Below are 23701 nucleotides of genomic sequence, written 5' to 3'. Positions count from 1 at the left end.
GGCCAGGCTGGTCTCAAACTCCTGACCTCAAGTGATCCACCCACCTTGGGACACTGCCTGTGTAATACACCAGTGTTACACAGAGGATTCCCCAAGATTTCACTCTGGAGTTCCACATCTAGAGAGAAGGAGGCATACCAAATGTCTCAGAGTACATTTCTATTGTATCTGGAATACACTTCCGTGATTGTCAGGACATAGATTGCTTTCTATGCCCTGACAGGGCATGAACACATATGAAGCAATGACAAAGTTTTGCTTAGAGTCAGTATAGCATGACACTTAGGGAATGGGCTCTTCAACCAGAGCATCTGGATTCAAATCCCAAATAACACAGTAAGTGCTCAAAATATTAGCTATTATTGTATTTAGAATAAAAACCAAACTACTATGGTCTACAAAGTTTATGATGTTCCCTGCTTCTCAAACCTCACCCTGTCCCACTCTCCCTAATTGTTTGCAACCCAACTTGCCTCTGCAGTTTCTTGAACGGAACATTCCAAGTTTATTTACCGGCTGGGCGCAGTGGCTCACGCCTGTAATCCCAGCACTTTGGGAGGCCGAGGCGGGTGGATCACGAGGTCAGGAGATCGAGACCATCCTGGCTAACATGGTGAAACCCCGTCTCTACTAAAAATACTAAAAATTAGCCGGGCGTGGTGGTGGGCGCCTGTAGTCCCAGCTACTTGGGAGGCTGAGGCAGGAGAATGGCATGAACCCGGGAGGCAGAGCTTGCAGTGAGCCGAGATCGCACCACTGCACTCCAGCCTGGGCAACAGAGCGAGACTCCGTCTCAAAAACAAAAACAAAACCTATTTACCTTGAGGTCTTTACAGTTATTTTTCTCCCAGTATAGAATTTTCCTCAGATCTTCTGTAACTGGCTCTGTCTCCTTTCAGGTTTTGGGTTTAATGTCATCTCTGAGGCCTTCCATAATTAAGCTATTCAAAACAGATCCCCTCCCCCACCCTAATATGTCACAGTTTCATTTCTTTTATGACACTTATCAGTAATTTACTTATCACCATTTAAATATAAACTCCTCTACAACAGGAAACCTCTTGCTCATTTTTATTCCAGGACCTAGAAAAACTAGTACACTGAAGGCATTTGATGTTTGTTATGAAAAGGAAACAAAAAAAAAATCAAGTTCAGGCTGGGCATGGTGCCTCACACCCGTAATCCCAAGCACTTTGGGAGGCTGAGGCAGGAGGGATGCTTGAGCCCAGGAGTTTGACATCAGCCTAGGCCACATATTCAGACCCCATTGCTACAAAAAAAATTTTAAATTAAAAAATGGCTAGGCATGGTGGCACACAACTGTAATTCAAGCTACTTGAGAGGCTGAGGTGGGAGGATCACTTGAACCCAGGAGGTTGAGGCCGCAGTGAGCTGTGATCACAACACTACACTCCACCCTGGGCGACGAAGCAAGACTTCGTCTCAAAAAACAAATTATGTTCAAATCCTATCTCACCATAAAAACCTAGCTACAATCCCCAGAGAAAACCAAATTTCAAATACTAATATATGCCAGGTGCAGTGACTCATGCCTGTAATCCTAGCACTTTGGGAGGCTGAGGTGCACAGATCACCTGAGGTCAGGAGTTCAAGACCAGCCAGGCCAACATGGCGAAACCCCATCGCTACTAAAAATAGAAAAATTAGCCAGGTGTGGTGGCAGGTGCCTGTAATCCCAGCTACTCGGGAGGCTGAGGCATGAGAATCACTTGAACATGGGAGGTGGAGGTTGCAGTGAGCCGAGATTGTGCCGCTGCACTCCAGCCTGGGGGATAGAGCGAGACTCTGTCTCCAAAACAACAACAACAAAAAACAAATACTGAAATAGATCTGGGTTGTGTACTGGGTATCTGTTATATTCTTAACAGCCCATCTTTTGAAAAATACTTCACTATTTGGGAAAATCCCACATCATGAGTTCTGTCTTCCTATTGTAGATACCAAAACACAAATTCCCAGCCTCTCTTGCAGCTAAGATGTAGGCATGTAATTAGACTGCCTACCAGGCACCCTCGTAAGGCTTGACTCAGAAAAGAATAATGTAGTGACTCTGTTTCTCGACACATGGACTGTGGCTGAAGTGTTGGGCTTTCTGGGAGAGTGGGGGGGGCACGTCAAGTGAAACTGGTGAGACTGTAGTGGCGTTTCCTCCGGTACTTGATAGGGCAGCACAACATAGACACTGTTCTAAGGCCAGTTTTGTGCATGATTTCGGGCATCATTCCTAGAAGTATAGCCTTGAATCTGTCCCCAAAATTCTCAAAAGCACCTCCTATCACTTTAGTAAACCCTTTTAACACTTAGCTAGTCAGCTTTTCTTGCCTGTCCCCAGTGACAACCAGGTTTATAGGAACTACAACTGTCTATAACTTTAGGACGTCAGTCTTTAGAATATGAAATTGTTCCTGTGTCTCACTATTTGTTTCCTGCTATGTATCAGAATCAGTTGTCCCTGGAAGAAGGAGATGAAAAACACAGGCCAGCCATCTTTGTTCTCCACTCCAGGTCACAGTCATTTACCTCCATAACTCGTTGGGAGGAACAGTCATAAGAGACCTGCTTCATCTTTATAACAGAAGGGTATACCATACTTTAAGTATACCTGTTCAAAGAATTAGTTACAATGTTTCACAGTTAAAAAGTGATGACTAATTTTGAATTTGTTAAATACAACCCTCTTATAATAAAACAAGATTCTATATCACAAATTGCAAACTGGTAAGTAAATCTGGTCTACAAAGGGTTTTTTCTGGCTTATGATACACTTAAGCTTTTAAAAAAAATGGTTAACAGAGATACAAAGATTTTATAGTTATATCTGTGATTTCTGCCATTCTTAAAAAACAACAGCAGCAATTGATGATTATAAGCCTGCACGCAGCAAGTAGGAGGTCACAGGCCCCCTTTTGACAAGCCATTAGTTCATCTGGCCACTGATAGGCACTCACAGATCAAATTTTTACTTATAATGTTGTTGTATATATTGGAAGTTGGTGAGACTACCTACTATTTTATGAAAATGTTAAGTAAACAAACATAAAAACATTTTACATTAGTATAAAATGCTGGAATAAAAAAACATTAAATCAAAAGAGAAAAGGCAAATTAAAGGGGGAGAGGCAAAGGGTTGGGACTTTGACTTGAAAATTCCAAAGCAAGTCAAACCATAGTATGCAATTTAAACGATGTGATATGTGTGCAACATAAGGTGGACCCTTAAGTTAACTTTAAGAAAACAGTAGCAATTTATAAGAGACACTGACAGACTACAAAGGTGGTTTCCTTTATTTTGGTAAACTTTAAAGATCTCGGGAGGGTGTGGTGGCTCACGCCTGTAATCCCAGCACTTTGGGAAGTCGAGGCAGGTGGATCACGAGGTCAGGAGTTCGAGACCAGCCTGACAAACATGGTGAAACCCCCTCTGTACTAAAAATACAAAAATTAGCCGGGCGTGGTGGCGTGCGCCTGTAATCCCAGCTACTCAGGAGGCTGAGGCAGGAGAATCGCTTGAACCTGGGAGGCGGAGGTTGCAGTGAGCTGAGATCGCACCACTACACTCCAGCCTGGGCAACAGAGCGAGATTCCATCTCAAAAAAAAAAAAATCTCATTTTGATACTAATTCAAAATGCCAAATAGAATGACCCTCTTTCTGAATAATTAAAACAATTTACATTTTAAACATGTATTTCTGTAGGATGTATTCTATCATCTGAAATATTAATAAGATCCAAGAATTTCTTAACTGAACAGTAAACAGATCCTAAGTATATAATCTGTGAAAATGATTTAGAAAGCATTTTGACTGGGGGAGGTGGAAAATAAGGACATGTAAATGATCTGCAGTTTAAAATACAAAATCCTGTCACGTTACATCTCACATGTCCAAGACATCCTCCGTGTGCTGAAAAAAAATGATGGTTCTCAGAAACGGTATAATCCATTAATAAGTCATTCATCCAATACATAATAATTTTTAAAACTCCTTATAAAAAGGAGTCCATGTATTCACAGATACTGTAGAATCCCCAGCTCCTATGCATATTACCGAAAAATGCAAACAAGTGTATCTTTGAGGTATTATGGCAATCCACATCTTTCTCATCAGACTATACCAGTCACCTCAGTACTGTGGAAATGTTCCATCGATTTTGGCAGCCCAGGCCATGAGGCCCCCCACGACATCCCGAACTGTTAAAGGGTCTAACTCTTGAGCTGCTGATAAGGACTGGAGGATCTTCACGGCTTTCTGTGAGTCATTTCCCAGTTTGCAAATCACATAAATGGGGACAGCAGCCCCTTCTTGTGTGCCCTGCTTCTCTTCACAGATTGCTTCTTTTAAGAGTTTCAGGCTCTCCGCATCCCTGCGTTCCAAATGTTTCAGAGGGATGTGTAGGGCATGAGGCAAACGACAAATGTCCACCTCCACCTGAGGCCTGACGTCCAGCAACAGGTGGAATGCCCCAGAATCCAGAAGTCGCTTATAGTCGGTGACAGAAACGCGCTCCTCTGGCCTCAGTAGTTGCAGGGAGCGGCATTTATCAGTGGCTGAGGAGCCACAGAAGGCTTCATAGTCCAGCAGATCAGTCACAGTGGGCCGTTCCCCGCAAGCTGCACAGTCGAGCCTGCGGCTCCGCAGCCGAATAGAGCGGAAATGCCCTCTCAGGGCATCAAAGAGCAACAAGCTGCCACTGTAAGAGGGGCCCAGACCCGCAGCGATTTTCAGCACTTCCAAGGCCTGCAGGCAGCCCAGGACCCCGGTAACGACACCGAGCACCCCGCCGTCCGCGCAGTTGGTCACTGTCTCCGCTGGGGGTGGTTGGGGGAATATGCAGCGATAGCAAGGCCCACCGTCATAATGGTAGACTGTGATTTGGCCCTCGAAGCGCAAGGCACTGGCTGACACGAGGGGCCGACCCGCCAGCACACATGCGTCATTAACCAGGTAGCGAGTGGGCACGTTGTCCGAGCAGTCAGCCACCACATCATATCGGCGGACCAGGTCTAGGGCAGTGGCTGGCGTAAGGGCCTGAGTGTACGGCACGCATTCCACTGCCGAATTGAGGCGGCGCAGCGAGGCGGCGGCCGAAAAGGCCTTGGCCTGGCCAGCCAGTGCCTCGCCATGCAGCACTTGGCGGGCCAGGTTGCTCATCTCTACCACGTCATAGTCCACAAGGCCAAGGCGGCCCACGCCAGCCGCTGCCAAGTACTGCGCTAGTGGACAGCCGAGCCCACCGCAGCCCACGATTAGCACGCACGCGGTCCCCAGGCGCAGCTGTCCGTGCACGCCCAGCTCGGGCAGCACTAGCTGCCGGCTATAGCGCAGAATCTCATCTCGGGACAGAGCGGCCTTCGGCGGCAGCGGCGACACCGGAACCAGCCGTTCTGGCTGCGGTTCCTGCTCAGCCAAAAGAGCCGACGCCAGCTTCTGCTTCAGCGAATTCAATTCCTCCTCACGTTGGGCAACTTCAGCTTGTAAGGCGAGTACCTCCTCCCGGGAAGCCATGGCGACCTCTTCCGGAAGTTGTGAAAGGCATTTCCGCTTCCGGCTTCTGTCTCCTAGCGACTGGGATAAACTAAAAAACTTTATGGAGCTTGGGAAAAGGTGATGAATAGATATTTACTTCCTGAAGAAACCTTCAGATTAAACTTCAAAGATGTATAAATCCAGAATATTTCTAATTGAACCATGCAATGGCCCTAGAAGAACTAGCGATCAATCACAGAGATCATCCCCCGCTTCCGAATTTGGTACGGTCCGACCCGTCCTTTTCCGCGCCACATTACGTAATTCCGCTTCCGGCATCTGGCTCAGTTCCGCCATGGCCTCCTTGGAAGTCAGTCGTAGTCCTCGCAGGTCTCGGCGGGAGCTGGAAGTGCGCAGTCCACGACAGAACAAATATTCGGTGCTTTTACCTACCTACAACGAGCGCGAGAACCTGCCGCTCATCGTGTGGCTGCTGGTGAAAAGCTTCTCCGAGAGGTAGCGCACCAGGTCTCCCTCCCCGAAGAATGAGATGAGCTGGCTTCCCCGGCCCGGGTGTCGGCAGCTGGCTGCGCGAAGCGGCCCTGTCCAGCCTTCTTTGCCTCACACAGGAAGGCCCGGGGAGAGGGCCACCCTGCGAGGGAAGCAGAGGCGGATGCTTGTTGGGTTTTCTTCGTGTCCTGGGTCTCATTCGTGCCCTTGGGTTTTGTGAGACTCTCATTTATCTTTATTATGAAGTACTCCCGTCCCCCGCCTTTCCGTAGAAAGGTTGGCCACTCTTTTACTTGGAAGCGAGGCTGAAAGCGTGATCCCACTCCTCCCTCTAGGCGGTCAGGATCTGCGGCAAGAGCCGGGAGTCCAAGCGAGAGCTCTCACTCCGCTCCGGTGCCGAGTGCTTACATAAGCATGAGGTTTGGTGTGTGTGGGTTAGGGAGCTATTGCTGGTCACGATAACCTTTCTGGAAAGGAGAAAGCGGAAGAGCATCTTCGCTGATCACTGGTGGATGTTTGGTGTGATTGTTAGAACCGGGATGGGGGGTGGGTGGAGTTCGAATTTGGAAGTCTTAATGCAGTGTTTTTAAAAACTGCAAAAAATCCTGGAGTCAGTACGAAGTAACTTGTTTTACGATTGCACAAATGGGATCATGCTGTGAAATCTTTGAAGACTTTTTCTCATATTAACATGTACAAACATAGCAAATTACTTTGGAAGTTAGGTAACATTCCATATGGCTGTGTTATTTATTTAATCAGGTCATGGCAATGAACTGGATTATTTCCAGCGCCTTTTGGTTGTTTCTGTTTTTTGGCTTTTGCTTTGCCGATGAGAACAAGGACTTTGTTCGCACCATATTTTCCAGCTAAATTTAGAAAAGTGCTTGACACATAGCGGTGCTCCTTTATTGCATCAGTGTTGGCAGCAGACACGTTCATACTTTTACTTGTGTACTAGGGATAAATTCTTCGAGGTAGGATTGCTGGGTCGACAGAAATGTGCTTAAAATGGATAGTTACTGCCAAATTGCTCTAAAGAAAAAAAAGGTTGTACAAGTTTGGACTCTCCATTCTTCAGAGTGCCTGTTTTCCTATCAACCAGCCCGCCTGAGCATTAAACTTGACATTGTTGGAAGTACTCATTTGTGAAAACCATTGCTGTTTTGATTGTATTTCCTTGAATAACTGCCTTCATATGCCTTGCCCCTCAGAGTTTTAAAATTTTTATTTTTCCTGTTTAATCTTTTAATTTTGATTTCTATAAGCTCTAAATTAAAGAAATTAACTATCATACAACCGATCTCGTTCAGGGCTTGTATTCTAATTTTGCATTTTTTTTTTTTGCTGTTTTAATTTTTTTATGTAGTACAATTTATGTTTCCTTTTAATGATTTGTGAATCAATCTTTTAAGATCAAAATGAAGTTTGATAAAGGAAACAAAACTTTTCAGATGCAATCAAATTACCTGAAGTCAACCCAGCTTGGTACCTTTAAGCTGCCTCACCCTCAGGTGGTGTAGCTGCTTTGAAGTGGTAGGGGACAGTAATTTGCTTTTAACGACCGCATTTTGTTTATGGAATTTCTCTTTCAGCACGTATATTAAAATCACCTTACATATTTTGGCATGTAAAGGCACCAGTGCCCAAATTTAAGGCACAGTGGGAAGCCAAAGTCATTGTTCTACTCTTGGAGAATAGATAACACAGGGGTTTGCTTTCTTGTCTTCAAAGTTTGCTGGGGCTGACTTGTTAAAGCCTTTAACAGTGAAATATGTTTTCTGGTTGATTTTCTTGTATTTGTTTCTTTTTTCTTTTTTTTTTTTTTTCTTTTGGAGACGGAGTCTTGCTCTGTTGCCCAGGCTGGAGTGCAGTGGCGCCATCTTGGCTCACTGCAGGCTCCGCCTCCCGGGTTCTTTTTAGTAGAGACGGGGTTTCACTGTGTTAGCCAGGATGGTCTCCATATCCTGACCTCGTGATCCACCTGCCTTGGCCTCCCAAAGTGCTGGGATTACAGGTGTGAGCCACCGCGCCCAGCCTCTTGTATTTGTTTCTTAAAGCAGGACCAAGAGAAAAGGGAATGTTATGTCGTAGGTATTATTTATCCACCAAGTATTGTGTTGGTTTGTTTTTAGACTAGAAACTACCACCTGAGATTAATGGGAAGTAACAGATGTTAATTCTGAAGCACAGTGGAATCTTTTGTAATGCTACTCTGCTTTTGTTTTTTTAATTTGATAATGTGAGGTAATAGGCACAACTATTTGAAATTGTGGTTTAAGATAGTGTCACCATTCTAAAATGGGTTTTTTTAAAGGTGAAATTAAATCAGATTTATACTTGATTATTCTATTTGGATCAGATTAACAAGAATAATCACTCAGAGTTACTCAGTTTGGTTTGAGTTACCATGTAAAGTACTTTTGAAATATTTTATGTAACTAAGATTTGCTATTAAGGTTCAGAATATTATTTCCAAATAGGTAATAAAATTTCATATGGCTGGGCACGGAGGCTCATGCCTGTAATCCCAGCATTTTGGGAGGCTGAGGCAGGCAGATCACGAGGTCAGGAGATTGAGACCAGGCTGGCTAACACGGTGAAACCCCGTCTCTACTAAAAATACAAAAAATTAGCCGGGCGTGGTGTGGGCGCCTGTAGTCCCAGCTACTCCAGAGGCTGAGGCAGGAGAATTGCTTGAGGCCAGGAGGCAGAGGTAAGCCGAGACTGCGCCACTGCATTCCAGCCTGGCAACAGAGCAAGACTCCATCTCAAAACAAAAAAAATTCATATGATACATAGGTCATTACGTGATTTTCTTTTGAACTAAAAAGTATGTTCTCTGTGTAGGAATTCTTTAATATCTCAGGACATTAGCATGTTTCAGCAACATACTGGGTTTGGAGGTAAAGTACTGAATGTTTGACATTTATTTCATTTGATAATTGAAGTTTTCCTCAACGATTAATATAACAATACATCTCCATTTATACTTTTAAGGAATTAGTAATTTTTAAATTACTTTTAATTTGAGAACACTGTCATCAGTCATTAATACAAATTTAATTTTTTTAGTGGAATCAACTATGAAATTATAATCATAGATGATGGAAGCCCAGATGGAACAAGGGATGTTGCTGAACAGTTGGAGAAGATCTATGGGTCAGACAGAATTGTAAGTTATAAGAACATTTTTCTGTGATATGAATTGCGATTATGTAGGGGAAAGATGAGACATGAACAATGCTTAAATTCAATCTATTTGTTTAGAAACTGAAAAGATAAAGAGCAACTTACGCATTTGGGATTTAAATGCATTTTTGTTGTCCGTAAAATTTTACATATCTTTGGTATGTTGGGTCAGTGGTCATTTTACAGCAAAGAGTGAGCTTTTGGATGAACTCTGTTTGTAACTAATTCTGCAGATGAATTTTCTTGAAGGGCAAAAATTAAAGCATGATACTGAATTGACAAGGAATATTATATAATTGGGTTATAATTGGTAGTGTGTGTGTGTCTTAATCTTTCTTGCTCCCTTTCGGTAAGTATTCTCATACTTTCATTAGAGAATACTGCCTGAAATTAAGAGCGTGTAGGTAGAAAAAGTTATTGTTTTCTTGTGAAACATTAATGACTTCTTAGAGTACTTGGCATTTTTAGTCTATAGAATAGTCTTGTGAAAGTAGATTGACTGTATTAGTCCTAAACTTTAGATTCACCCACTGCACCTTGAAACTTGTTATTCTAATGTAGAAGTTACTTAGGCAAATATAGAGTTTATTTTATAATGGCTTCATGAATTTTATTTTTGGTTACCGGTTTGTATTTACAAATGTTTATGTATACTCGAGCTCTTTTATAATTTATATTCACAAATTATTGCAGACCACAGTTTTTCAGTCTTGGCACTATTGACGTGTGGACAGATTAATTCTTTACTGTGGGGGTTGTCGTGTTTATTGTAGGATGTTCAGCACCACATCTGGACTCTTCTCACTAGATGCCACTAGAAACCCCCCTCCCCACTTGGCAACTGCAAATGTTTGGATATTGTGAGATATTTCCTTAGGGGAAAAATTACCCTTTGCCTCCAGTAGAGAACCATTGGTATAGAGAAAGAAGTCCCTTTGAGAACCTTTATTGTTATTTACAGTTCAAGAAATGGTAAATTAATCATTTAAAAAAAAGTCACTCAGTCTAAATATTCTTGATAAATCTCAGTAATAGAAATACTTTCTACTTAGAGGTGAGTGTCAGTTGTATGAGGTCTTGGTGGCAAGAGTTTAAAGGAACTGTGTTACTACACGGTAAATGTAGTTCTAGGAATTCTTTCAGTCTGTCTCACAGATGAGTAACTCAGGTCTGTCACACCTCAAGTCTTCTCTGAAAACCTTCTAATGGATGGGAATACAGAAAGAGTTAAAAAGTTGACAAATTTTCAGGCTTCTAGCAGAGGCTTTCAGTAATCCTAGGTTTGAATTTTTGGCCAGTAGTTCCCTGTTTTCTTTTAGAAGCCTAGGGTGAAGGCCACTGATTCACAACACTCTTGAGTTACGTGCTGCCATTTAATCTCGGACCATCAACCAGACAACATTTTGAATACTTTTGTCATAAAACCTCAGCCTTAGGATGTGATTGATTGATTTTAGGGAATGGTTACTAAACCTTTCAAATTTTGGAACAACATTGTCTTCAAAGACATTTTTCCTATCAACCCAATAAAATTCAAAATGAGAAAAAAAGTTGCATTCACTGTTATGATTTCTCTCTACTACCAGATAAAATTCCTTATTCATTCATTATTTTATGACATTTAAATAAGTTAAACTAGAAAATGACTTTTTAAAAAAACAGTATTAATCCATGCTAGGGATGACACTTGCTTTTAGTGACAGATGTATGTTTCGTTGAGAAAATGAAGGATATTGAAACCATGTTAGAATACCTCAGATAAAGTATTCACCACAGATGCTTTGTCAGCCTTTCAGACTGGCTGAAATGAATCTTTCAGAAAAGAAGCCAAAGAAGATATTTTTAAAAATTCTGTAGGTGACACAACTGAAGCAAGAGGTTAGGTCATTTTTAATGACCTAACTAGGTAGGACCATAGAGAAATTGGGGGCACTTACTCTGAACTATTCACAGTGCTTACAAGGCAGGGATCTGAAATTGTGAAGGACTTCAACTGCTCTGTGTTGAATGCTTTTATTATGTTTGGTTTATGTAGTTTGTTTCATCTCCCAACTTGAGATCAGATAAAGTCATTTATATTTTGTCATATTTTCTTCCAGCTTTATTGAGGTATAATTGACAAAGTTATATATATTTAAAGTATGAATACCACATTTGGGGAATGAACCTGTCCATCACCTCACGTAGTTACCCTTGGGGGCAAGTTGACAGTGATGAGGACAGTTAAGATCTGCTCTCTGTAAATTTCAGCTATATAATATGATACTATTAACTATAGTCACTGTGCTGTGTAGTAGATTCTTAGAACTTTGTCTTACATTTTGTCATTATTTTATAGTTTAGTATTTTAAAAACTTACTCTGATAATAAAATGTAACACATGTTTATTATTCTTAAAACATCAAATGTAAGATAAAAAGGTTTGACTACTTGAAAATATTAAACTTCTGTCCATTCCTAAATACCAAAATATTTCTAACAAGATCAGTACCCCAACCAACCAGATAATTCATAAGACCAAAACTAGAAATGGCCAGTAAACAAGAAAAAAATACTGAGCCTCACTGATAAGTGAAGATTTACAAAACAGGAGGAGAGTACATATTAGCCTTATTAGCTGAAGATTTATTTTTATTTTCTCCTTTCTTTTTAACCCAGTGTTTCTGAGAGTATTATAGAACAAGTCCACTCAAATACTGTTGATCCTAGTATAAATTGATACTGTTTTTCTGAAGTATCATCTGGCAGTAATCTCATGACCCTCAAAAATCCTTAATGCCTTTGTAATAAGTATAAAGCAGTTTATAAAACTGTATATGTAGTATAGTCTCAATTCTGTTTTTAAGTTAACTTTTTTCAAGATTGTCTGTGATAAGTTTTACAAAGGTTCTTGTGAAACAAATTATAGTTTCCCATAAAAGTATTTTATAAGCAGCTGTGGCAAACATACTTCAAAAAGTATATGCCTGTCATTCTTGCAAGCACTTTCTGTGAATCCACTTGCTTGTTCCTCATGAAAGCCAAGTGAGAGGGGGCTTTATATAAAGAGTCACGCCTCTATATTCTCAAGATCACATGGCAAATGAGTAGTGGCCAGGATTCAAACCCAGGCATTGTGGTTCCAGGGTTCATCTTCCTGTCTGTAATGCTATCCTGCCTCACATAGAAAGGGGCCATCAGATTCATATGAAGAGGCAAAAAAGGATCAGGGGAGGGTGGAGAGGTGGAATTAAGAGTCTGAAAGTAAAGCATACCAAATAGAAATAGTTTGGATTTCCTACATAAGAAATAAACAAGCACATCCTTGTAAAATATAAATGTTACCAGTAAAACCGAAGTTGCCTTTGATGACCATTTTCTTTCTTTTTTTTTTTTTTGAGATTGGAGTCTCGCTCTGTCGCCCAGGCTGGAGTGCAGTGGCAAGATCTCAGCTCACTGCACACTCTGCCTCCTGGGTTCAAGCAGTTCTCCTGCCCCAGCCTCCCGAGTAGCTGGGATTACAGACCTGCACCACCATGCCGGCTAATTTTAGTATTTTTAGTAGAGACTGGGCTTCACCGTGTTGGTCAGGCTCTTCTTGAACTCCTAACCTCAGGTGATCTGCCCACCTCAGCCCCGCAAAGTGCTGGGATTACAGGCGTGAGCCACCACGCCCGACCTGATGAACATTTTCTATTAGGCATCCCATTCCCTTGCACAGGGGAGACCCAGGTCAACAGTTTGGTGCGTTTTTTTGTGCATATATGTGTGTATGTGCATTTGCAGAACTAGGTAGTGTGGTGGTCTTGTTTTTTAAAACATAACTGCCATCTTCCTGTATCATCATTACTTCTAATTCTGTCTTGGCGATCTTTTGTCACCAGCTCACCTCATTTCTGTTAATGGCTCCATAGTACTCTAATATTTTATATAAACCTTTGAAGATTCTGAAAATTATAAGTATCATAGTCTCCTTGTCCATGATTTTGCTTTCCGTGATTTGTTACCTGCAGTCTGAAAAGAGGTAAGTACAGTACAAGAAGATTTTTTGAGTTAGACCAAGTTCACATAACTTTTATTACAATATATTGTTGTAATTGTTTTATTTTATTATTGGGTATTGTTAATCTCTTACTGTGCTTAATTTATAAATTAAACTGTGATAGGTGTGTATGTATAAGAAAAAGTATATATAAGGTTTGGTACTATTGGAGATTTCAGGCATCTCCTGGGGGTCTTAGAAAGTATCACTTGGGGTTAAGGGGGTGTGCAACTGTAACAGAGTTATCTTTGTTTGTTTGTTTGTTTTTTGAGACAGAGTCTCACTGTGTCACTGAGGCTGGAGTGCTGTGGTGTGATCTCAGCTCATGCAACCTCTCCTTCCCGGGTTCAAGCGATTCTTCTACCTCAGCCTCCTGAGTAGCTGGGATTACAGGCACGTGCCACTACACCTGGCTAATTTTTGTATTTTTAGTAGAGATGAGGTCTCACCACGTTGGCCAAGCTGGTCTCTTAACTCCTGACCTCAAATGATTCACCTGCCTCAGCCTCCCAAAGTGCTGGGATTACAGGTGTGAGCCACTGCATCTGGCCAAAGTTATCTTTTTTTAAAAGAAAGATTTTCCAGCTAAAACAGAGTTGTAGAAAATCTCAGATGAGCTTTAAAAGATTTGCTTTTTCAGGGCAGATACCAGATGGGGATCAGTATTTTGTCAGAAATTATTCACAAAATCAAATAAAATCTAGCTGTGATCTGATATATCCTGCTCCATTTTGTTCAGTGACTTGCAATTATCATAGATGCTTATTTGAATGTCTTTCCTTCCTGTAAGCTCTTACCAGACAGCAGTGTATTTTATCCATCTTTATGCAAGATGTACTTTGCTATAGATACAAATTGTGACTTAAAATTTTTTAAATGTGGGGATAGTGGAGTAAAAGGGTAGAGGATTTCTTTTTAGCAGTTAGAGTTAGATTGTTATCAGCTTAAAATAGCCTGTTATCACCATAAGATGGGTTTTGTAAGTCTCATGGTAATCATAAAGGAAAAGCCTAAAGTAGATTCACAAAAGATAAAAAGTAAGGAATCAAAGCATAATAGTATAGAAGATAATCATAAAGGAAAGGAGAAAGAGAAAGAAGCAAAAGATCTACAAAACAACTGGAAGCAATTAACAAAATGGCAGTAGGAAGTTCTTACATGTCGGTAGTTACCTTGGATATAAAGGGATTAAATTCTCCAAAGACCTGGAGTGACTGAATGGATTTTTTAAAAAAGAGCCAACTATATGCTTCCCACAAAAGACTTGACTTGTAAGGATACACATAGACTCAAAGTGAAGGGATGGAAAAAGACATTCCATGCAAATAGAAACCTCCAGCAGATTGCATATAGTGAAAAAAAAAAATTCATCTGCTTTAATTGAAAATGCTTTGTTGAGAGATTTGCAGTCAGAGGCAACCTGCTTATATACTGGCAAGTGTAGAAGGGGACAAGATAGACAAGACATGCTCACTAATGAGTCTCCCTGAACCCCATACCTCAGAAACGTAGGGCATAGTGAGAACTTTGGCATTTGACTTTTTAAGTGTCCAGCCAAAAGGAAAAACTAAGCAAGTAAAAGTCGGGCTCCAACTATTAAGCAAAAAGATTTAGGAGGACTAAGTGATTGACCAATAGTAAGAAAAGAGAAAGAATTTAATTAGGAATATGACATGTCCTTGGACCAGTAGAGGAGATGAGGTCATCCAAGCATAAGGTCAAGATAAGTTAATAGAGGAAGAGTGATACTAGTATTCAAAACCCAAAGGGAATCGAGAGAACAAACATCGGATTTCCCAAGAAGGTGCAAAATAATGAAGTAAGTCCTACATTTTTCTAGGAAGGAATCAATAGGTTTAAAAGGAAAATCAAATATAGATGTAAAGACATATTATTTAAAATAGAGTGAGTGACACCAGAAAAAAAAAGTTTAAAATTTTGATTGTAGGGTCGGGGTTAAAGAATGTTGCTTTGCTGGACGGGCGCGGTGACTCATTCCTGTAATCCCAGTGCTTTGGGAGGCTGAGGTGGGCGGATCACGAGGTCAGGAGATCGAGACCATCCTGGCTAACACGGTGGAACCCTGTCTCTACTAAAAATACAAAAATTAGCCGGGCATGGTGGTGCATGCCTGTAATCCCAGCTACTCTGGAGGCTGAGGCAGGAGAATCACTTGAACCCAGGAGGCGGAGGTTGCAGTGAGCTGAGATCATGCCACTGTACTCCAGCCTAGGCAACAGAGCGAGACTGCATCTCAAAAAAAAAAAAAAAAAAAGTTAGCTAAGTTAAACTATTTGGTTTGTTACCAAATGCTTTTTTTTTTCTTTTGGCAAAAAAATATTAAGGATACTTTGCTTTAAGTTCTAACAAGTGCAACTATATTTCTGTTAAAGTGAGTATGCACTTTTGAATAAAATAAAATTTAACATGGTAAGATTTCTGTTTCTTTGTGTAAAATGCTATTTCTTATTCCTACAGCTTCTAAGACCACGAGAGAAAAAGTTGGGACTAGGTAAGTCGTGTAATCTCTAACCCCTCACACCTGCTGCTTGCTTGGTGACATGATCCAGTGTGTATTTTCCCAGTTTGGAATAGGGCCAAAATACAGTAACTTCCTATGATGGTTTTTAATGATCTTAATGACATTTAAATGGTATAACTTGGGTCGCCTGTATAAGTCAAGACTCACTCAGGAAAACAGAACCACTGTAAGTCTTTCAGTGTAGGGAATTTAATACTGAGTCTCTGGTTACAACCCTGAAGGAGTTCCTGAGAAACCAAATGGAGCAGTGAGGCTACTAAGATTAGTAACAGCTGGAGGTCACTGCCACCCCTAGGGATGGAGCAACAGCAGGAAGAGATGTTAGAGCCCAAGAACCTGGGCTGCCCAGAGGGAGCTAGAATGATGGGGCAGGGGCTGCCTGGCAGGAGCTAGCACTGTGGGAAATTCCCAGTCAGAGGTAGGAGGGAGAGTCACAGAGGGAGGACCAGTTAGACTTTTCCCTTTTCCCCTCCCTGCAGTCTTCCACCTGTACCTCCCAAAGCTGTTTGGCAGCCAGTTGACAAGAGAATCTGGAATATGTAGTTCACCCAACATAGCACAGAGTAGGGAAGGGCCAGAGAATGGGTCTGAGGGCAAATATCTTGGACCAGCATGCTGCAAACCTTGGAACATTCTTTAAGTTACAAGTTTAAAAAGTTACTCTTCATTTAAAGCTGGGCACGGTGGCTCACAAATGTAATCTTAGCACTTTGGGAGGCCGAGGTGGGCAGATCACGAGGTCAAGAGATCGAGACCATCCTGGCCAACATGGTAAAACCCCATCCCTACTAAAAATACAAAAATTAGCTGGGCGTCGTGACGCGCATCTATAATCCCAGCTACTCGGGAGGCTGAGGCAGGAGAATTGCTTGAACTCAGGAGGCAGAGGTTGCAGTGAGCCGAGATCACACCACTGCACTCCAGCCTAGTGACAAAAACAGTTATTCTTTATTTTTAAAAAAGGAAGCTTTTCCAGCTTTTAAACATACAGCATTATTGAAAAGCTCTTATGAGCTCAGTAATTCTGAGAGGAAACTCTGCCTTTATTTGTGCTAAAACTTAACATGAAGAAAGCACAATGCTTAACTGGAGTCTGCTATCTTGAAGACCATCAATTCCCAAGGATCAAATGTTCTCAGTATCTGAACCCAGAAGATTCTTTGGGATTCAAAAAAATCTGGAAACTGCCATGAAACCAAAAAGTGTAAATATTCACTCCTTTATCTTTCTGAGACAGTCTTACTCTGATCCCCAGGCTGGAGTGCAGTGGCACAATCTCGGCTCACTGCAACCCCTGCCTGCTGGGTTTGAGCCATTCTTGTGCCTCAGCCTCCCGAGTAGCTGGGATTACAAGCATGTACCACCATGCCCGGCTAATTTTTGTTTGTTTGAGACGGAGTTTCGCTCTTGTTGCCCAGGCTGGGGTGCAATGACGCGATCTCGGCTCACCGCGATCTCTGCCTCCCGGGTTCAAGCGATTCTCCTGCCTCAGCCTCCCAGGTAGCTGGAATTGTAGGCATGCACTACCATGCCCAGCTAATTTTGTATTTTTGGTAGAGACGGGGTTTCTCCATGTTGGTCAGGCTGGTCTCGAATTCCCGACCTCAGATGATCCGCCTGCCTCGGCCTCCCAAAGTGCTGGGATTACAAGCGTGAACCACCGCGCCTGGCCAATTTTTTGTATTTTTAGTAGAGATGAGGTTTTGCCATGTTGGTTAGGCTAGTCTCAAACTCCCTGACCTCCAGTGATCCACCCGTCTCAGCCTCCCAAAGTGCTGGGATTACAGGCATGAGCCACCACACCCAGCCGATATTCACTTCTTAACAAAATAAGTTAGAAGAGTTCAGCCTTGCTCATAAGACACTTGTGAGGGGTCTGGACTAGAGAATGCAGGAATCCCCAAGTCCTGCTCCTGACAAGTTACCCTAGCCTGCCAAGTCCCTGTGGGACTTTGAGGCATGGAGCTGGCTGAGTAATTGTCACCTAGGCCTTTGGCCCCAAATACCAGAGCAAGGGTCTAGCGTACCAGGTTTACGGTGTAAAAGACAAGAAAAAGGGAATTGAAATGTTTTGGATGGAGAATCAGTAGGACTTAATTACAGTTTAGAAGTTATGGTTAAAGGCAGGAAATCAAGAATCATCTCTAGACCTGTGGATGGAGCAGTTGGATAGTTGGTGCCTTTCCTGGAGAGGTGGCCTGTAAGAGAGAGGTAGAGAATTGGAAGATGATTTTGCAATGTTATCTTTGAGATTTCTGAAATACCCAAGTGGAGATATTAAGTAGGAAGCTGATTTGTAAATGTGGAGCTCATCAGTGTCTTAGGGGGATGCCAAGGAAACACCAGATGGGTTTTTAAAGCATGAGAATGTGATAATTATGCTACATAATCTCAGACTTTTGAACTTACAAACTATTTCTTTGCTGTACTGAAATAGAGGTATGATCTATTGTATTAAATTGACATCTGAATGGGGGTGTGTGGCCAGCTACCTTCTTGATTATATATGTAATATACATGAACTTATGTACTTAAGGTGAAAAATACCAATTTATTAATCTGACTTGTAGAGAACTAATGTGTGCTCTTCAGGTGCTAAACAATTTCCTTGATGTGCAAATGTATATGTAAAGATTTCTGTTGATTTTCTTGAATGGATATACTTTCATTTGTAGGAACTGCATATATTCATGGAATGAAACATGCCACAGGAAACTACATCATTATTATGGATGCTGATCTCTCACACCATGTAAGTGGTATGTTTCTTTATTAGCTATTTATGGTAGTCTTAGCCTATTTTACTGACTTACTGTTTATTCTTTTCAAATTTCAGCCAAAATTTATTCCTGAATTTATTAGGTAGGTACTATTTCTAATATTTGAAAGAAATATGACTGGAAACATTTATCTTACTGGTTTTGGGCTTATTTTCATTTTTTATTAAAAATACACATACTATTTTTTCTATCAAAAATATAAACAAAGTTTGGGAAGTCAGGGTAGGAGGGTTGCTTGAAGTCAGCAGTTTGAGACCAGCCTGGGCAACAAAACAAGTACTTGTCTCTACAAAAAAAATAACAAAAATTAGCCAGGCACAATGGCATGCGCCTGTAGTCCCAGCTACTCAGGTGGCTCAGGTGGGAGGATGACATGAGCCCAGGACTTCAAGGCTGCAGTGAGCTATGATCATGCCTCTGCATTCTAGTCTTGGTGACCCTGAGACAGAGTGAGACCTTGTCTCTAAAATATTTATCTGTATAGATAGTAGACACACACACACACAACACACATTTTTTGAGACTAAATGATGTATTTTAGGAGTCCTGAGGAGCAAATCAACAGGTAGTTCGTTATCTGAATTCTTTCAGACCACAGAAAAAGGTGGAAGATGGCTTCTCTGATAAATGGAATTAAGCCTTGAGTTATTAGAATAAAACACCGTGAACAAGAGTTTATTCCAGGAATGCCAGAATGGCTCATTATTGGTAATCACTTATAATTCATTCATTATGTTAACAAAGTAGTGTGATTAAGTCTGTAGATGCTAAAGGAGATATTATTTACTACCATTTTCTAGTTAAAACTTTAAGAATAGAAGGAAACCTCTTAAGCATAATAAAAATAACCCAGTCCTAATACAAATATCACACCAAATAGTGAAATGCTGAATCATTTCCAATACATGCATTAATACAGGCATGCTAGCTATCATTAAACATGGAAATGTTAATACAGTAAGATAAGAATTTAGTTAAATGTTAGTAAAATATACACAATTATATTTGTTTGTAGGCAATATAATTAAATTCTTAGCCCAAAAGACCACAAAACCTCTGTGAATAAGATTTTGGAAGCTGTTCTGAGTTTAAGCTAGATACATAAAAACAGAATCAGATTATTGTCCCTCCAGTTCAGGGAGTTCAGGGAGTTCCCACTAACATCTAGGGAAAAATCCAAGTTCCTTCCCTTGTCCCTCAAGCCCCTATGTGTTTGTTGGCCCCTGCCTCCCTTTCTGACCTCTGCCTTGTGCTCCTTCCTTTTTGCTTTCCATGCCATAAGCATGCTTCTGAGTTCACAGAGTTCCATTTTCCTTTGCCTGAAATGCTGTTTCCATGCTCCTTGATGACCATCTGCTGCTCATCCTTCAATCTCTGCGTAAAGTCACCTTAGACCTTTTTTGGTTATATCTCCAGTATACAAAAGCCTCTTTAACCTGTAGAAAATGGGCAAAAAGATACAAACAGACCATCTATAGAAGAAATCCAAATGGCTAATAAAAGAAGACGTTCTTCCTGGGATGTAGTCAAGGAAATAAACACAAAATAACTGTGTGTGACCATTTTATTATCCATTAGTTTAACAAAGTTAAAAACTTTCAGAGCAGTAATATCCAGTACCAATAAGATGGTAAAAAATGGACACACAAATATTGCTGAAGGAAGTATAAGTTGCTATAACCCTTTTGGAAAATATGTGTTCAAATTTGGGAAAATATGTGTTAGAATTAAAAATACTCAGGCTTGGCCGGGCGCGGTGGCTCACGCCTGTAATCCCAGCACTTTGGGGGGCCGAGGCGGGTGGATCACGAGGTCAGGAGATCGAGACCATCCTGGTGAACACAGTGAAACCCTGTCTCTACTAAAAATACAAAAAAATTAGCCAGGCATGGTGGTGTGCACCTGAAGTCCCAGCTACCTGGGAGGCTGAGGCAGGAGAATGGCATGAACCTGGGAGGCGGAGCTTGCAGTGAGCCAAGATCGCGCCACTGCACTCCAGCCTGGGCGACAGAGCGAGACTCCGTCTCAAAAAAAAAAAAAAAAAAAAATACTCGGGCTTCATTTGGGCAATTCCAGTATATTCCATTTTGGGGAGTCTAAGCAGTAATACATTTATAAAAACGTTTATTGTGGCCAGGCACAGTGGCTCATGCCTGTAATCCCACACTTTGGGAGGCTGAGGCAGGCGGATCATGAGGTCAAGAGATTGAGAGCATCCTGGCCAACATGGTGAAACCCCGTCCCTACTAGAAATACAAAAAATTAGCCGGGCACGATGGCACTCGCCTGTAGTCCTAGCTACTTGGGAGGCTGAGGCAGGAGAATCACTTGAACCCGGGAGGTGGAGGTTGCAGTGAGCCGAGATGGCGCCATTGCACTCCACCCTGGCAACAGAGCGAGACTCCATCTCAAAAAAAACAAAACAAAACAAAAAAAGTTTATTGTAGCACTGTTTATTGTGGTTGAGAGGGTAGGGCACCATGGAAACAACCACAGAGGTGTGTGAGTTGAATATTCTATGAAGTAGTTTTGCAATTATTAAAAAGAAGGGAAAGAGCTCTCTTGACCTGTAGGGATGTCTATGATTCCATGATTTGCATTGTTTTTGTTTTGAGATGGAATCTCGCTCTGTCATGCAGGCTGGAGTGCAGTGGCGCAGTCTCAGTCACTGCAACCTCCACGTCCCGGGTTCAAGCAGTTCTCCTGCCTCAGCCTCCAGAGGAGCTGGGAATACAGGCACGTGCCACTACACCTGGCTAATTTTTGTATTTTTAGTAGAGACAGTTTCACTATGTTGGCCAGGCTAGTCACAAACTCCTGACCTCAAGTGATCCACCTGCCTAGGCCTCCCAAAGTGCTGGGATTACAGGCGTGCGCCACCACATCTGACCCCATGATATGTATTGTTAACTGACAAAAACCAGGTCACAAAATGTACTTTTTTTGCATCCCAATTTTGTAAATGCAACCAAAAATCCTAGGGGTGTATGTGTGTCTTTATCTTTCTCTAGGCAAAGAAAAGTGTGGCAGGACATCAGGCTGTTTTTAGTATTATTTGCTTCAAAGAAGGCAAGAACAGAATGGAAGGGTATTGGGAAAATTAATTATTTTAATTTGAGAGACAAGGTCTTCCATTGTCACCCAGGCTGGAGTACAGTGGCACAATCACAGATCACTGCAGCCTGAACCTCCCTGGCTCAAGCCATCCTCCCGTTGCAGCCTCCCAAATAGCTGAGACTAAAGGCATGTGCCACTGTGCCCGACTAATTTTTTTTTTTTTTTTTGAGATGGAGTCTCGCTCTAGTTGCCCAGGCTAGAGTGCAGTGGCGTGATCTCAGCTCACTGTAACCTGCCTCCTGGGTTCAAGTGATTCTCTGCCTCAGCCTCCTGAGTAGCTGGGATTACAGGCACCCGCCACTGCGCAAGGCTAATTTTTATATTTTTAGTAGAGATGGGGTTTCACCATCTTGGCCAGGCTGGTCTTGAACTCCTGGCCTCGTGATCCACCCGCCTTGGCTTCCCAAAGTGCTGGGATTACAGGCGTGAGCCACTGCACCCAGCCTGTGTCGACTTCTCTTAAAAGTTTTGTTTGTGTAGCTCATGAAAATGACTGTTGAAAGCTCAGTGGCTTTTTCTAATTGACAGCTAATTTATTCTACAGGAAGCAAAAGGAGGGTAATTTTGATATTGTCTCTGGAACTCGCTACAAAGGAAATGGAGGTGTATATGGCTGGGATTTGAAAAGAAAAATAATCAGGTAGGTACATGTGTTACAACTTCTTTATTAGTATAACTACTGGAAATGTATTCATAGCAAGTATTTAGATTAGCTATCATGCTGCCCGGGATTTGTGGGATCAGGTTATAACTTCCAGTAAATACTCCCAGATAGTTTCTTACAGTTTTTCCTGTGATTAGAGCCTGGATGTTTTTTATTAAGGAAAAATCAGCATAAACCTTTGGACCTTTGGTAGAAATGGTCTTATTCAGCAAAAGTTACTGTACTGGACCTTCAGTTTTAATTTATGTGACCTGTTCCATACTTTTGGACTAAATATGTAGGGTTTCTCCCCATAATTATAGTGTAATTTTAATTAAGATTGATTTCAGACAGACCTGGGTTAAAGTCTTAACTCACTGCAACCTCTGCCTCCCGGGCTCAAGCAATTCTCCTGTCTCAGCCTCCCGAGTAGCTGGGACTGTGGACCTGCGCCACCATGCCTGGCTAATTTTTGTTTCATAGAGATGGGGTTTCACCATGTGGCCCAGGTTGCCCTCGAACTCCTGAGCTCAGGTGATCTGCCTGCCTCAGCTTCCCAGTAGCTGGGACTGCAGGCACGTACCACCATGCCCAGCTAATGTATATAATATGAATATATATATAATATGAATATATATATGAATATATATATGAATATATATAATATGAATATATATGAATATATATATGAATATAATACGAATATATATGTATATATAATATGAATATATATGAAGATATATAATACGAATATATATATTATATGAATGTGTATATAATATGAATGTATATATATATATATTCCCTTTTTTTTTTGTAGTGATGGGGTTTTGCCATGTTGCCCAGGCTGGTCACTCCTGGGCTCAAGTGATCCACCCATCTTGGCCTCCTGGGATTACAGGTGTGAGCCACCGCGCCTAGCCAGGTCTCCTTTCATTGACTAAAAATTTCTATTTTGTTCTAGATAAACAACATTTTTATGAAATTAATGTTACATTTATGAAATTAGTATAGCATTTTAACACTCTTTTTCGATGTGTTTCTCTTGTTTATAAATTGTATTTTGTAAAGAAAATCTGATTGTTTTATTTGGCAGCCGTGGGGCCAATTTTTTAACTCAGATCTTGCTGAGACCAGGAGCATCTGATTTAACAGGAAGTTTCAGGTACAGTGAAAATTTCCACTACTTTTATGTAACTTCTTGGCTGACTTTCTTTACAATGGATATTTTAAAGAGACACTTTACATTTCCACCTTGTTTTTATTCTGGGATACTAAAAAGGCAGACTAAAATTCCTAGAAGTTGCTAATGAAGCCTAAACATCTCCAGGAGACATATTGCGCTTTTCCTTTAAAAAGCTGAAGGCAGTTAGGTTTGTGTGCTTGTTAACATTAGTATTAAGGCTCAAC

General features: G+C 41.4%; 3 protein-coding genes across 3 annotated transcripts in view; 1 reads left to right on the top strand and 2 right to left on the bottom strand.

Moving 5' to 3' along the window:
* Nucleotides 1–2509: 2509 nt before the first annotated feature.
* Nucleotides 2510–5622, bottom strand: MOCS3 (molybdenum cofactor synthesis 3). The gene has a single exon (XM_004062367.5). It carries the CDS (start codon nt 5523–5525, stop codon nt 4143–4145), a length of 1383 nt encoding a protein of 460 aa, XP_004062415.1. The 5' UTR covers nt 5526–5622; the 3' UTR covers nt 2510–4142.
* Nucleotides 5623–5668: 46 nt separating this feature from the next.
* DPM1 (dolichyl-phosphate mannosyltransferase subunit 1, catalytic) overlaps nt 5669–23701 on the top strand; it is a 23759-nt gene continuing 5726 nt past the window's right edge. Inside the window, exons 1-7 of the mRNA XM_019017071.4 lie at nt 5669–6002; nt 9072–9171; nt 15688–15721; nt 18427–18503; nt 18588–18613; nt 22193–22288; nt 23388–23456. Of these exons, the coding sequence (XP_018872616.4) occupies nt 5677–6002; nt 9072–9171; nt 15688–15721; nt 18427–18503; nt 18588–18613; nt 22193–22288; nt 23388–23456 (728 nt within the window). The 5' untranslated portion in view covers nt 5669–5676. The remainder of the gene's footprint in view (nt 6003–9071; nt 9172–15687; nt 15722–18426; nt 18504–18587; nt 18614–22192; nt 22289–23387; nt 23457–23701) is intronic.
* The window catches only part of LOC109024361 (uncharacterized), a 25281-nt gene continuing 20756 nt past the window's right edge, over nt 19177–23701 (bottom strand). The window contains exon 6 of the mRNA XM_063702245.1: nt 19177–19967. The gene's annotated coding sequence lies outside the window, so the exon portion shown is untranslated. The remainder of the gene's footprint in view (nt 19968–23701) is intronic.

Source organism: Gorilla gorilla, chromosome 21 (assembly GCF_029281585.2).
Source record: "Gorilla gorilla gorilla isolate KB3781 chromosome 21, NHGRI_mGorGor1-v2.1_pri, whole genome shotgun sequence".
NCBI classification, from domain to species: Eukaryota; Metazoa; Chordata; class Mammalia; order Primates; family Hominidae; genus Gorilla; species Gorilla gorilla.
The sequence above is the reverse complement of the archived record's forward strand: the minus strand, read 5'-3'. Positions and strand labels throughout refer to the sequence as shown.

Coding starts and splice junctions, on each gene's coding strand:
- MOCS3 (XM_004062367.5), bottom strand. CDS start 5,525: ATGGCTTCCCGGGAGGAGGTACTCGCCTTACAAGCTGAAGTTGCCCAA.